Source organism: Podarcis gaigeae (assembly GCF_964106915.1).
Source record: "Podarcis gaigeae genome assembly, chromosome: 8".
NCBI classification, from domain to species: Eukaryota; Metazoa; Chordata; class Lepidosauria; order Squamata; family Lacertidae; genus Podarcis; species Podarcis gaigeae.
In genome coordinates, this window is record NC_139684.1 from 43,694,433 (window position 1) to 43,709,653 (window position 15,221).

General features: G+C 49.1%; 2 protein-coding genes across 7 annotated transcripts; both read left to right on the top strand.

Annotated features, from left to right (window-relative positions):
- Positions 1-61: 61 nt before the first annotated feature.
- Positions 62-6,291, top strand: TMEM231 (transmembrane protein 231). 2 transcript variants are annotated; one of them, XM_083752283.1, is made up of 7 exons: positions 62-204; positions 296-459; positions 2,410-2,538; positions 2,871-3,014; positions 3,840-3,921; positions 4,033-4,156; positions 5,796-6,291. In XM_083752283.1, the coding sequence occupies exons 1-7, from the start codon at positions 66-68 to the stop codon at positions 5,812-5,814; spliced, it is 801 nt and encodes a 266-aa protein (XP_083608409.1). In that variant the 5' UTR covers positions 62-65; the 3' UTR covers positions 5,815-6,291. The 2 variants fall into 2 exon arrangements, with proteins under 2 accessions (XP_083608409.1, XP_083608408.1); XM_083752282.1 differs by having other exon boundaries at positions 4,033-4,138; positions 5,785-6,023.
- On the top strand, positions 4,145-13,248 carry LOC310850631 (carbohydrate sulfotransferase 5-like). 5 transcript variants are annotated; one of them, XM_083752265.1, is made up of 2 exons: positions 4,145-4,734; positions 10,269-13,248. In XM_083752265.1, the coding sequence occupies exon 2, from the start codon at positions 10,290-10,292 to the stop codon at positions 11,466-11,468; it is 1,179 nt and encodes a 392-aa protein (XP_083608391.1). In that variant the 5' UTR covers positions 4,145-4,734; positions 10,269-10,289; the 3' UTR covers positions 11,469-13,248. The 5 variants fall into 5 exon arrangements, with proteins under 5 accessions (XP_083608391.1, XP_083608389.1, XP_083608392.1 ...); XM_083752263.1 differs by lacking the exon at positions 4,145-4,734 and adding an exon at positions 6,436-8,542; XM_083752266.1 differs by lacking the exon at positions 4,145-4,734 and adding an exon at positions 6,436-8,526.
- Positions 13,249-15,221: the final 1,973 nt, after the last annotated feature.

Genomic DNA, 15,221 nt, shown 5'->3' on the forward strand with positions numbered 1-15,221 from the left:
CGCCCGGCCCGCAGTGGCGCGCGGCTGCCTGCGGCCGTTGCCCGGGTGACGGGCTGTCGCCTGCCATGGCCTGGCTAGAGGTGGTCTCTGAGAGCTGCGGGCGGCGGCACCGGGTTGCGCTGTGCTCGCTGACGGCGCTCGGGCTGCTGCTTCTGGGCGTGCTCACCTACGTGCCGCCGCTGCTGGTGGCCTACCGGAGCCACGGTGGGTAGCGCAGGGCCCCCAGGGCGTCCCTTCCTCATCCTGCTCTCTCCTTCCTTCCCTCTGACCGGCGCTGCTTCTTCTTCCCTTCCAGGCTTCTGGCTGAAGCGGAGCAGCTACGCGGAGCAGCCGAGCGTCCGCTTCCGGCACGAGGTGCTGCTGGTGGGGCAGATGGAGGGCGGCGGCTTCGTGGGCTGGAGCTCCTTTCCCGCCTGCAACCGCCTCCTAGGCGACCGCCTGCGCGTCCCGCTCGTCTCGGTAGGCGCCTCTGAGCGCGTGCAAAGTGCCTCCTGCTGGGGCGGCCAGTGGGGGCGACTCTCAGGGCATCGGCCGCGGACGGGTTTCCTCCCTCCAGTAGCCCTTTAGATCCTCCGGTAAATAGGAGCCGGGCATGAGCAGCCTTGGCGATGATGACTGCTGAGCTCAGGCTCTCTGCGGGCTCGGAGTTGACAGCAACTATAGCCACAAAAGAGTGACTCTTTGCCCAGCTGGAACCCCCGCCCAGCTCCCAGTACAGTATGTTCTCTCTACGATGAAAGGCTGAGTGGAGGTTGCTGGTCTACAGTAGCCTTTTCCTAGAAACACCTCCTGGCTGCCCTTTCTCTTGGTTTCCAGGTGCGTTTGGAAGAACATCACCTGCTCCCATATCTCCTTCCTAACTTCCTGTGATAATGGCAGACTCAAGGCTGTGCTACTCCTGTACTGTCTAGATGAGAACGCAATTTTCTCAGCCAATAAAGACCCCTAACCTCTTCCTAACCCAACTGGTTTTCAGTAGCCAGGGTAAACTTTGGCCCAATTTGCTGCTGGTAGCCAGTTCATTGATGACAGGTCTCTCCTGTTTGAATCAGAGTGCACGTTTCCCGTATCAAAGGATGAAACAAAGTGACACTGATTGAAGTTGGAGATGATTGAATTTCTGACACCTCAGACTGGCCCTGTGGTCAAAGCTGTGGCTCGCAAGTTGAATAGATGAGTGATTTTATCCACAGAGTGTATTGCAAAATCATGGAAGTGGGTAATCGAGGCTTCAAGTGGGGTTCAACTGCTTTTCCTGGGCAGTCACCATCTAGGATGGCTGCACTGGGTGAGCCAAGACGGAGATGGTTGCTGCCACAACATAGTCCTTTAAAATGAATCTGTTTGTCTGTTGGTGTGAGGCAAAAAGTGTCTGTGCTCTGCTTTGTCTGCCTACAGCAGGAGACTTGCTAATGAAGCAGTGGGAGGAAGTACGGTACCTGAGAGCAAATGGGCTCATGGCTGTCATGCCACTGGTTAATTAGGCCATAGACCTTGATGGGAAATCAGTGACTCTCCAGATGTTGCTGGCATCACCCTTTGATGAGAGTCCTGTAACATCTGGAGATTCAGTTTGCTCCATGGGTCTTTGGCTTCTAGGTCACTGATTTCAGCAAATCTGACATGATTATGGAGGCCCCCAAATCCCAAACTTACTCTGAACAACCAGCATTAAACTGGATGACTTGAAGGCTGCCTCAGAGACCAATTTGAACCTGAGCCTTTTGTGGCCAGGCCAGAACAGAGGGACTGGGCAGGTGGGGGCCTACTCCAAGTTCCCTAGCAAAGGCAAAGGGGAAACGTTTGGTAAAGAGTATTGAACATTTGGGTTAAAGCCTCAGTGCCTAGGACTTGCCGATCGAAAGGTCGGCGGTTCGAATCCCTGCGGCGGGGTGCGCTCCCGCTGCTTGGTCCCAGCGCCTGCCAACCTAGCAGTTCGAAAGCACCTCCAGGTGCAAGTAGATAAATAGGGACCGCTTACCAGCGGGAAGGTAAACGGCGTTTCCGTGTGCGGCTCTGGCTCGCCAGATGCAGCTTTGTCACGCTGGCCACGTGACCCGGAAGTGTCTCCGGACAGCGCTGCCCCCTGGCCTCTTAAGTGAGATGGGCGCACAACCCCAGAGTCTGTCAAGACTGGCCCGTACGGGCAGGGGTACCTTTACCTTTACCTTTATTGAACATTTCCCATGTGGCCTGGGCTTATCATCAGTTTTGCATGATCCTGTAGGTGGCTGTATTCTGCCATTGCAACGGTCCTTTGGTGCAGGCACCTTGGCCTATATTGAATCTAGCATCTGTATTGGGGTGCGTGTTTCCTCTTTACCTGGCGTTGCATCTGTGTAGCTGACATGTAATTGAAATTATTGCTAAGAAGTTTGCTTTAATAAAAGTTCCTGTTATGCTTGCTAGGCTAGAGAGGAAGACTCAAATCAAGATGGAATGATGGACCTGTTAAATTTTCGCCTGGAGCTTCCACTTCAAGCTACAGAGCAAATAGTTGGGATCCAGCTCATTCTGACATTTACCTATCAGTTGCAGGTGAGTGCCACAAGCCATAGCTTTCTAGGTGCCACTCAGTGTTTGAGGAAAGGCAGCCTAATCCTCTTACTTGCTGTGGTGATGGCGGCTGCTGTTTCATTTACTCAGTATCCCATGCTCAGCTAGTAGAACAGCTTTCTATGCAGGTTTTTTGGTGAGGGGAGGTCATGGTTGGGAGGAGTTAAGCCTCCCTTCCCCAGCTGTGACACATGCACACAAACTGCAATTAAGCTTTGGTATTCTGAATGTTATGTTTGTATCACTTGTAGAATGATTAAGGCTGAGCCTTAAACCTTTCCTTATCTCTCTCCCCCTCTATGATCCCATTTCAGAGAATGTCTACATTCGTGATGCAGTGCATGGCCTTTTGGCAGGCCTCTTCCCCTTTGCCAGGGTCAAAGGTCTTTGTGAGTGGAGACCTGAAGCTTCACCAGAGGCAGCCGCTTAGCCATACTGGGCTGGACAGCAGATATAATGTGAGTGGCCTTTTACATTTCAGTCCTTCCAAGCAGTTTTGTTGCCCTTTGTGATGTCTTTTCCACTGCAACTGATGCTGCTGGAGTCATGCACTAATTGAAAAGTGTGATCATGCCAGTGAAATGTGCACTGTTTGATATTCAGGTTATACAACGGAGGAGATACTAATTTCACATAGCGCTCACCTAGGTAAAGGTAAAGGGACCCCTGACCATTTGGTCCAGTCGTGACCGACTCTGGGGTTGCGGAGCTCATCTCGCTTTATTGGCCGAGGGAGCCGGCATACAGCTTCCGGGTCATGTGGCCAGCATGACTAAGCCGCTTCTGGCAAACCAGAGCAGCGCACGGAAACGCCGTTTACCTTCCCGCCGGAGCGGTACCTATTTATCTACTTGTACTTTGACGTGCTTTCGAACTGCTAGGTTGGCAGGAGCAGGGACCGGGCAACGGGAGCTCCCCCCTCCCGGGGATTCGAACCGCCAACCTTCTGATTGGCAAGTCCTAGGCTCTGTGGTTTAACCCACAGCGCCACCCGCATCCCTAGCGTTCACCTATGTCACAACAATTTACCTGTACTGTGGTATTGCCAAGCAACAATCTCATAAAAGGCTAAAGAAACTTCAGGAAGTCTAGTGATCTCTTTGACCACCACCCATTCTAGCTGGAACATGACTAACCTGAATAGGAAGGGGTATTGTTAGGGCTGAAGCAGGCAGGGGCCCTTCTGGTCTGCATAACTCTTATCTCTTGCCTGAGACTTACATTGTGTTGCCTGCCCCAACATGTCTGTTCTTTTTTAATACAAAGTGTTCTCATTGTGACAGGTATCTGTGATCAATGGTACAAGCCCTTTTGCCCAGGACTATGATCTTGTGAACATTGTTGCAGCATATCAGGAGAGGAATGGTGAGTTTGCATTATGCACAGTCCTTTCTAGGTTAACTGATACTTGTTTTTCACCAGCTATTTCAGAATTATGACCAAATGCCTACAAGGTCTTTGTTGTTTCCTTTGCAGTCACAACAATTTTGTCTGGTCCCGGCCCTATCTGGGTGGTTGGAAGAGCACCTGATGCACCGTTTGTGGTCCAGACAACCATCCACTACCCTGTGGAACTGATCCTATATCCTTTGGCTGCCAGGTGGTTGTAGTTTGGCCCGCTTGGTCTCAGTCTGGCATGAAAGTGGTGGAAGCTGTTTTGAGCTGTGCTTGGCAATCGTGGCACTTGGTAGGTAGTGTGCTACAATCTGAATGTGGAGAATGTAGCTGCTGCTGGGTTGGACCAATAGAGAAGAATGCCTGATGAAGAATTCCATGAAACTTGCCTTGAGGCAAGGTGGTGTCACTGTAGACCACCAAAGGTGGTTGATTGAAAGAAGATTGAGTAGAGGAATGAAATCAAGAAAGCATCCAAAATAGGAAATGTTGTAGCTGTGGTTGACTTCAACTACCATCACATAGACTGGCTACATATGTATTCCTGTCTTGACAAAGAGATAAAATTTCCAGATACCTTAAATGACTGTGCCCTAAACAGTTTGTCATGGAATCAACCAGAGGGGACAGTGACCTGGGATCTGATGGTGCCCAGCACCCTTGTGCAAGATGTAAGTGTTGTTGAACCAGTTGGGAACAGTGACCATAGTGCTATTAGTCAATTGCTAGGAAAGTCCAACACACAGTCACTTTTGACTTCAAAAAAGGAAATGTCCCTAAAATGTAAGTATTGGTAAAAAGAAAGCTGATAGGCAAAGTCAAGAGGGTCAAATTACTCCAAAATCCTTGGGAGTTGTTTAAAAGCACTGTATCAGAAGCTCAACTGGAGTGTATATCACAGATCAGGAAAGGTACCCTGAGGAGCAGGAGTATGCCAGCATGACAAAGGAGTCAAATGTGTGTCAAAAGAGTATGAGACGGTGGAGATGTTGAATAAATTATTTGTATCTTCATAGAGGAAGATAATAGGAGAGATCCTAGGGTGTGAATTTAGGTACTGAGGCAGATGGCATTGATGAGAGATGTAGATTTAATAGACAAAATAAGAACTGACAGACTCATCTCAAAAAGAATAGTATAGATTTGGAAAAGGTTCAGAAAAGTGCAATCAAAATGGTCGAGAGGAGGGAGCAACTCCACTGAGCAAAGGTTGCAGCATATGCATAGCATGGAGAAAGTGGATAGAGGAAAGTTTTTCTTCCTCTCACATGAACTCATGGGCATCTAGTGAAGCTGAATGTGAGAAGATTCACGGCCGATAAAAGAAAATACTTCTTCACGCAGCACATCATTAAACTCGCTCTCACAGGAGGCAGTGATGGGCCCCAATTTGGATGGCTTTAAAAAATTAGGCAGATTCATGGAGAGCAAGGCTATCAGTGGCTACTAGTCTTGATGACTATGTTCTACCTCCACTCTCAGAATCATTATGCCTCTGAATACAATTGCTGGGAATCACAAGTGAGCAGCGTGTTGCACTGCTGTCTAGCTTGCAGGCTTCCCACACGCATCTGCTTGGCAGCTTTGAGAACAGGATTCTGGACTAGATAAGCCGTTGACCTGTTACAGAAGGCTCATCTTATGTTCGTAACTTGTATTTACATAGGGATGGGAGTTTTCCTTGTGTCTCCTATTGTTTATTGAGTGTTCTCAGCCACCTTTCTTCTAGATGCAAGTCTAATCTCTCACTTTGCTGGTCATATGCATTTGAGGTGTGTATTCTGAACTTGTGTGAAGACACTTGAAAATCGAATTTTCCTTGACTCTTGCTACATATCAGCCAGGTTTCTGGGAGATGATTAAGTTTGCCTGGATTCAGTATGTTGCCATCCTGCTGATCTTTCTTTGGATTTTTGAAAGAATAAAAATTTTCCTTTTCCAGAATCAAGTACTAAGCACAGTACCAGTGACACCAGTTCCCCCTGGATTGTCATATAAAGAGCACCAGTCCTGAACATGCTCCTAAAAATACCTAAAACTCCAACAGGATGAATAAATATCCCATGCTTTCACTTTCTTCTTCAGCAGCTTTGCACATTGAAGATGAGGAGGCACCTGTGTGTTTGTGGTCAAGGCAAGAGTGAAAATAACTCTGTATGTCAGTTCCACTTGAGGTGCTATTTGAGCAGCATATTGGGAACCTAATTTGCTGCCTTGCATTTTGTCTTCAGTTGTATATGAAACACTATCTGCACACACTCAGATAGTGGCTGAAGGAGCTTCAGTTGATAATGAGATATACTGTTTTAAGTAAATTCATTCTCTTTAATACTTTTATAATGGATTATGTTTTGTTATTTCTGCACTGAATTTCAGGCTTGCAGGTTTGGTTAATCCCCTGTTGTTGTAATCCTACATAGGGATTTTAACATAGAAACAAACACACCCGTGTTAAAAGGCAGCAATAAAATTGCATTTCCAAGAAGGCAGCATTAGCTGGTCTGTTCAGTCTGAGAGGACAAGGGTAGGGAGAAGCCTGCCCACCTCCCACAGCAGAGCAAGCATGCCTGTTTTGTACAGTTTAGTTCATTTATTCTCACTCTCCAGCATGTTCCTAGGGTGGTTTACAAAAAAGTTAATGTTAAAACAAATGTTAAATAAACAGTGAAACACCACAAATTAAAAGCATTTAGCAGACATAAAACAAATGCAAATCATGAAAGATGAAAGTAATTAACAGAAGATTTTAAAAGCCTGGATTTAGTTTAGTTTTTTTTAATTTATTTTTAGCAAAACTGTCTTCCCTGGGAGTCAAAATGACATCCTGGAAACTTGCGCCTGGACATAAAATGGTGTATCCTGGTGAGGTATTTTCAGTTTCTTGTCCCCCAGAAGATTCCTATACATAGCTAAATAGTGCAAAGGAGGCAACTGTGGAAATTGTAAAAAAATTTGTTCCAGTAGGAACAACAGCAAGGGAAGCATAACTTTTATTAGAATCAACTAAAATGTTACAAAGTAGTGAGCAAGACTGAGTTCTCCAGAAGTCTTCTGCAACAAAGTAATTTGCCACTAGAATGAAAAAATTAGAGGGGGAGCAGGCAGTGTTTGTAAAACAGCCTTAAAATGTAATGTAGGCTCAATTAGGCTAGAACTGTGCATTACTGGAATCAGCCAGCACTCCACCACAGAGCAGAATTGGGTCTTCTGTAAAGCCAGCCATCCAAGCGTAAGAGACAGGTTCTGATTGGGGCCAGTGGTGTTTTCTAGGAACCATAGGAAGCTGCTTTATATTGAGTCTGATTCATCTAGCTTGGTATTATCAACTGGAATCTTTCCCAACCCTATTGTGGAGAGACTGGGGACTGATGCTTTGCATACAAAAACATCGTTAGACTGTGCTATAGTTTAGCATTTCCCCTTTGCCTTTAGTGCATTTTGCTGTTAATGTTTTATGGCAGTTTATGAGAAAAAGTCAGTCTCTGCTCTTATTGGTTGCAGCCAAAAGGCTGCTCGGGACTGCATAGAATGTAAAAAAAATGACCGGCGTCCCCCCTCCCCCAAGTTGAAGGGCATTGGCGTTCAATTGTGTGTATGTGGGGCGGGGCTTACCTCCCCCCCCTTATTTTATTCAAGTTGGCACTCCTGCGAGAAAGTATTTTATATACTTTTATAAATAAGCAGTGGGGGGCAGGAAGAGAGTGATGGGCAACTACAGCTGCCTCGTTTACATTGCGGGGGGAGAGGCGGCAGGCTGCACTTTGCATTGCTGCCTCGCCCCCGTCCTTTCACCGACTGCAAATCAGGCGCCAAAGCGCTGGCCCGGCGTCCTAAGGCCTTCGCATGCATGAGGCCCTTAGGAGGTCTACAAGCAGCCCTGCAAGGTAGACCCGATCAGTGTCGAGTCTGCTTCCTAGTCCACTACAGGGCTTGCTACGGCCGCAGGCTGCACGAAGCAGCGGGCCTGGTCTACGCGGCTCCTTCTTGCCCTTAAAGCCGCGGGACGGGCGCCTGAGCGGCAGCGTGCGCGAGAAAGGCGGGTCAGCATCCCGAGTCGAGCAGCCTTGTCGGGAGCGCACCGACGCGGACTCCGCCTCCCCGCGTGTTGGTAGCGCCGTCGGGTTCCTCCCCCCTCCCCCCGGTGTGGCATCCCCTCACCAAGCATGGGGGGGGGGGCGAAAGGCCGGCCACGCGTAGTAAGCGAGAAGCAGCGCCCCCGTCGTCCTTGGAGCTCTCGGCTGATGGGCGGAGATGGAGGATGGCGGAGCCTGGACGGCGCGCACCACCTTGCAGGGGGCTGGCCTGGGCGCAGAGCCCACCTCCCGCAGAGGGGGCTGCTCGGCCTCCCGCCCTGGACCGGCCCCTCCTTGGCGCCTCCCTCCGGCGGCCGCTCCGGGACGCGGCGGCGGCGGCGGCCACGTCTGAAAGCGGCTCATTGTCTGTCTGCGGAGCAGCGGCGGCGGCACCTGGAGCGACCCGGCGAGGGCAGCAAGCCAGTCAGCCAGCGCGCCTCAGCCCCCAGGCCCCGCCTGCCCCCTCTTTTCCAAATTCCCCACGTCTCTGAGGAAAGCGCTCGTGAGTCTTGGCCGAGGTGAGGAGCCGAAACGGGGCAGCCGCGGGGACTCCGGCCCAGGACGGCAGCTGGGGGTTCTGCCTCCCCCACCGGGTTCTCCCGGGGGCAGCAGCAGATTCCCTCTGCTTGGCCATCTCCCTCCGCCCGCCCTCGCTCTCCTCCACCTCCTCCACTCATCTCGTGCGGGACCGGAGAGTCAGGCCCGCGCGGCGTCGAGGGCTTCGAGGCGCGGCAGGCGTAACTCAGAGAACGAAAGAAGCCGCGACGGCCTTGGAGCGCGTGCAGAGTGCGCCCTTATCCAAGCAGCGTCCTCTTGGCGGACCCTGGCTGAAGCCCTGGCGCATCTCAAGCAGCCGCCCTTAAGCTCTCGGGTCGGGAGAAACGTGCATCGCTCTGGGCTTCCTCCTGCAACTGCCTGCCTCGCTGCTTGGCGGTGCATGGCTCACTTTGGCACAGCTCCGGGGTCTCTTCCTCCTCCTGGCACTGGTTGCAGTTGGTATCTTTTTGCACAGGCTCTGCTTGGAAGTTGACTCTGAGTGGGTCATATGTCACGGGAGAAGTTATGCTTTACTTGAGTTTGTTTTTAGTGGGGGGGGGGGAGTGATGGTTACTTGCATTTTCTGCACAGATTCTGCAAATGAACTAGAACTGTACCCTATACTCTGCCTTGAGTTTCTTGGAATAAAGGTGGGATAGAGCTATGGACAACAAATAAATACTTAAAAAACAGATTTGTCCATCTCTGTATCTAATGGTCAGGGGTCCCTTTACCTTTACATTTACTTGCCAATCAGAAGGTCACGGTTCGAATCCCCATGATGGGGTGAGCTCCCGTTGCTCGGTCCTTGCTCCTGCCAACCTAACAGTACAAATGCACGGAAGTGCAAGTAGATAAATAGGAACCGCTCCGGCATTTCCATGCGCTGCTCTGGTTTGCCAGAAACGGCTTAGTTATGCTGGCCACATGACCCGGAAGCTGTACACCGGCTCCCTCGGCCAGTAAAATGAGATGAGCTCCGCAACTCCAGAGTCGTCCGCGACTGGACCTAATGGTCAGGGGTCCCTTTACCTTTGCCTTTTTACTCATTTAGTATAACTACTTCAAAGCTAAAGGAGACAAGGCTGACCTTTAGCTCTTGTCCCCTCCCCACAGCATCTCCAAAATTAGGCTGAGAAAGACCCCTGTTAGTAAACTGGTGAACCTCTATGGAGACCAACCTTTGCCAGTCTGGTGGTGCCTTCCAGATGTTTTGAACTACAAGTCTTTCACCTTGCCTATGCTGGCTGGGGCTGATGGGAGCTGCTGCAGTCCACTAGTCCCTGCACACTTTCCCCTGCAGATTAGAAGACAAGACACATCTAACTGTTTTCAAAAGATAACTTGAGATTTTCAGAATGCTAAATTGAGCTTTGGGTCTTGCATTCTGTCCTTCCACACACAGCAGAATACAATCAATGTGGAATAAAGACTGCCTCCATTGCCCTGTTTTCCCCCCACCCGAACAGCAGTGTGTTTGTTCCAAATTCTTTTGTACTCTCTGAGCATCACTATTGTCTCATCCTCCAGCCTGCTGTTTCTCATGGCTCTCACTGACATGCATATCTGAACTGGTTAGTCGTTTCCGGGCGTTATCAATACAATATGTATGGCAACCCAGGCTGTTACTTGTTTGCATGCAAGGTCCTTGTGTGTCATCGTCATCCTACTGAAAACTGAACAGCTCCCCCTCTCTTTTTCCTCCAGTTGTGCTCTGCTTCAGCCAGAATGGTGAGGATCCGAATATCCAGCACTACAGTTGCAATCTTCCTTGTGATTCAGACAGGATTTCTACTGTTTTTGTGTGTTCAGCATGGTGGCTTTATGTCTCAGTCTGAAGAGAAACCACCCCAGGTGCACATTCTCATCCTCTCCTCCTGGAGGTCAGGGTCTTCTTTCGTCGGGCAGCTCTTCAGCCAACACCCTGATGTCTTCTACTTGATGGAGCCAGCCTGGCACGTGTGGGTAACCATGTACCAAAACAGTGCCAAGGTCTTGCACATGGCAGTGCGGGACCTCATCCGGTCAGTCTTCAAGTGTGACATGTCGGTCTTCGATGCCTACCTGCCATGGAAGAGAAATGTGTCAGATCTTTTCCAGTGGGCAGTGAGTCGTGCCCTGTGCACAGATCCTGTCTGTGAATTGTTCCACCGCACTGATATCACCAGCGAAAGTGCCTGCAAGGCTGTCTGTGGGAAGTCCCCCTTCAGCAAAGTGGAAGAGGCCTGCAAGAGCTATAGCCACGTTGTCCTGAAGGAAGTCCGGATCTTTGACCTCAAGGTGCTTTATCCTCTCCTCACTGACCCCTCCCTGAACCTCAAAGTCATCCACCTCGTCCGTGACCCCAGAGCTGTTGTGAAATCCCGGGAGCAATCAGCAAAAGCTCTTGCCCGTGACAATGGGATTGTCTTGAGCATGAATGGCACAAAAGTGGAAGATGGCCAGTACAAAGTCCTGCAGGAGATCTGTAGAAGCCACGTTCAGATTTATGAAACAGCAACCCTGAAACCTCCAAGTTTTCTGAAAGATCGTTACTTGATGATCCGGTTTGAAGATCTTGTACGAGATCCTTTAGTGGAAATTACAGCAATGTATAAATTTTCAGGTCTTCAGCTGACCAGCAAACTTGAAAACTGGATCTATAATATCACCCATGGACAAGGGCCAAGTAGGAAGAGGGAGGCCTTCCAAATCACTTCCCGAGATGCAGTCAATGTCTCCCAGGCATGGAGGACTGTTCTTTCGTTTCAGAAAGTCAAGCAAGTGCAAGAGGTTTGCAAGGGTGCCTTAAATATACTCGGGTACCAACTTGTAGATTCTGAGAAAGAACAGAAAGATCTGTCATTCGATTTAGTGTTGCCACATCGAAAAAGTCAATTCAGCTGGGCATCCTTTAGTGAAAATTAGGGGAAGTATGACTATCTGTAATCTCTTCTTCGTTGCCCAGGTAACTGGAAAATATTTATTTTGATTGCTGAATTCTGTGTTTCTAGTTATCATCCTTTTTGCCATTTACATAAACTAGAGCAAATGGAATAAAGGGGTGATATGTAGTTTGCAGAAATATATCCTATTGGATCAGTCATTGTACCACACTGTCCTGCTATATTTGTAGGTATCAGGAATGCCGTTTTTTTATTTAATAACAATGTAGAACTTCCAGAAACTGCATTATATTTGACATAACTCTTCAATAGAAAATACTTTTCCTTTGCTTCTGAGAAAAGGGCAAGAAAGTAACTATGATATTCTGGGTTCTGCATTATTTTTTAAACAAAATATGTTCACATGCTGGGCTGTCAAATTACTGATAAATGAGCTTTGGTCTTCTTTGCTCATGTTAGCTAACCCTCTGAATGGCCACCTTGTTTAGGGTGGAGGAGTTGAAAGAAAGCCCAATGTTGCTGTTCAAATGAACCATTTGGCTGCTGTCTGCTCTGGTGACAGACAATGGGCTGGTCCCTAAAATCATTATATATGTGTTATATATACGTGTGGGAGAAGTCTCTGTATGCAGTACTGAATGCCCACTTCTAATGAAGGCCATCACTGAACATGTAATCTTTTGTGCTTCATAGCTGCTAAAAAAATAGTGGGGAGAAAAGAAGGATTCTGCTAGAGATACACAGAAGAAACTTGGGGCTTATTCTCTTCTTTCTCTTCAAAATTAAAATACTGCCATTGGATTGGACAGATGACTATGCAAAGACTATGCAAACTGGACAGATGACTATGCAAATATTGTTCAGTGCTTCTTAATGTGGCTGCCATATGCAGGTACTTTGGAATATTTCTCCAGAGGCACTTGCTGGTTGCTTTCTTTCTAACTTTGGCTGGGGTCCTAGCATCTGTTTGTAATGTCATTGAGCTGACCATGGGCCTCAGATATTTCCCCAGAAGGAGGGAACCTGCACCTATGGGAGATTTCCTTCCCCGTGAATGGAGTTCCTCGGCCAAAGGCACACTTCACTGTGCAGAGCCTGTACTGTTAATCCAGAATCCAAATTGCAGAGATGTGGGAATGGGTCCCGCCATGCAGGATCCAGAAGTGGATGGGGGGAAGAGCAGTGGATAGTTTCTCAAAAGTGGAGTGCTGGGAATCAGTTGTGCCTCTGGAAGCCCCCGCTCCCCACAGTAAGTCATGATTTGGAAGGTGTACAGCTGAACCACAGGCTGGGATGGGGGTTGGGGGTGTGTGGGGAAGGTTGTGTTGGGAGGGGAAGTAATCTTTTCCCCTCACACATTTATTCTGCCATTAGAATGGTCTCTGGGGCTCCCTTCCAGTTCAGGTTTGTGTTGGGGCTGAATCCCACTGCTTTGTACCTTTGTATCTTAATAAAAGTGCTATTTCCATAAGTCTGTGGTGAATTCTCACTTAGAGAACCATTTGCTAATCAGGTTTCCATGAGGAAGGCCAAGTGGATGTGACCAAGATGTGACCCCCCCACTTAAATTGGGGTGGGTGGGTTCCAGACTGAATGGAAGGGGGATGCTTCTCAACTCATAGATACTGCAGAAATAAATGATTAACACTCTGGTAATATTTGAATGTGGGACATCCAACACAATCTATAGCAGGTTCAGAAGACACGGGAAATTCCATCACACACTAATCAATTCGCCTGTGGAATTGTTTGCCACTGAATGTTGTATATATAAATTCAATAAATGATGATGATGATGATGACGACGATCATTTCTGGCTCCAAGAGAATTAAATTGGTCTTTTTATGGCCTCAATAGACAAGGCATTGCAAAATGCAGCCAGGAATATCACATGCTGCTCTCAGGGTTGTGCTTTTTCTACATCTCTGAGTGATCTATAAAGAAAAGCTGCTTCAAATGACAGTGTTGGGGGACACCTTAAAGCATGGCTAGCTGTGCTGTGGATCTTCAGATGTTGTTGGTCTACAACTCCCAGAGTTCCTGATTGCTGGAATGGCCATGCTGGCTGCCTGAAGCAGACAGGATTTGAGAATCTCAACAACATCTGGAGGGTCACTGGTCAGCTACTTCTGCTTTAAAGAGTAATAAAAAACATTTCAGTTTCACCTTTCCTAGATTAAACCTCATGAGAAGGTCTTGCCTGTGGAAGCAAGTTCATGCTACAGAACAATATATTCATTAGAAGAGGATGGGGCAGCTGGGTTAGCTGAGGCTTTGCCTTCCTGCCTGCCCACCTGAGCATCTGGGCTTTGGCAGGAGCAGGGGGAAGGAGACTCACTGCGGCCACCACTTGGATAGCATCTGGGACAGGAAATCTGGGAAACTTGGAGGAATGCTGTCTTTGTGCAGTCAAGGGGTTAAGGTTGCAGAGATTTATTTATATTTATTCCTTTATTTAATTTGTATCTTGCACATCCTGCCAAAGGAGCCCAGTCCTGTGGGGAACAGCTGTGCCATTGCTGTGGTGGCTGGCTGCTTCTTCTCTCCCATTAATCTTTGAGTCCTGCAGGTGGGTGTGCTCCCCTTGTTTGTGACAGCTCCATCCAGCACTTTGGGCAGGTCCTCCAAGGGTATGTGGGACACTGGTCCAGGACAATGAGCTTGTGAGCTGTCCATGGTGTTGACAGTCCTGCTCTCTTCTCTGTGCATACAGGCATGCTGCTCCTCTGCAGATCAGCAGCCACCATAGATTTGGTGCTTACCCTCCCAACAGCTGCCTCTCTCAGTGCCATCTCCACCATGTCACAGGTACCCCTCCATAGGATACTGAAGTGCCACAACTCCAACCTGCAGCACACCCCCAACTGGTGCCCCAAGGCCACCTTCAAAGCTGGGCCTTGGAATAATGGAAGAGAATCAGGAGGAGCTGCCACCTCCAGTGTGTGTGAAAGTCTTGGGGGAAGGGAGTTTCCACCCCTAGCAATTTTGGCGGTCGACCCAGCCTAGTTGCTGAGGATGACAGGGTGAGTGATGCTGCTACCCTGTTAGAGACACAGACTGAGTCCTTGGCAGGTAGTGTTGGCAAGGAGGAGAAGGGGATTGGTGGTGGTGGGAGCCTTATGGCGGAAACTCTGGTGCTAGTGTATCATGCACTTGTAGTGAAGAATGTGGGTGTCTTGGTTGTGGAGGTCATTGTCCAGCTGTCCACATGTGCACGTCCTGCAGCCAGAGCTGTCGCTGAGGTCTTGTTGCTTTGTGGCAACTGTGGAGTGTAGGAGGCTGGTTGGTGCATGTGGCCAGAGGTGGCAGTTGCTTCACCACACTCCAGGTGGGTAGTGGAGATCTGGTGGTGCAGGTTTGCACACTCAGTGCTGTGGCACCACGTCCACAGGCACTGAGAGACTCTTTGCTGCCTCCTTGGGCTGGAGCAATCAGATCCTGCATGTGGTAAGAAATGTGGGTTCTCCATCACAGATGGAGCAGGTGAACTCTCCCTGCTTCTCTATAAGCTGGCGCAAGTGGCTGGTGATCACAGTGGCCTGGCTGGCATGTCTGCCTGTGTGGATCTCCCTGGCTATGCAGTCTTCTTGCAAGGTGCCACTGGTGCACTTGGTCTTTGCACCAGCAGCAGGTCTGATCTGGCTTGCATTTCTGCCCCCAGCTCTCTTTGCTCATGCAGCCCCACCTGCCTGCCAAGCCCTTGAGGTTTGACTGTTCCTTGTCATGTCTGGACCACTGATCTATGGGGTGCCCTCTGGGGGGTTGGTGGGGAGC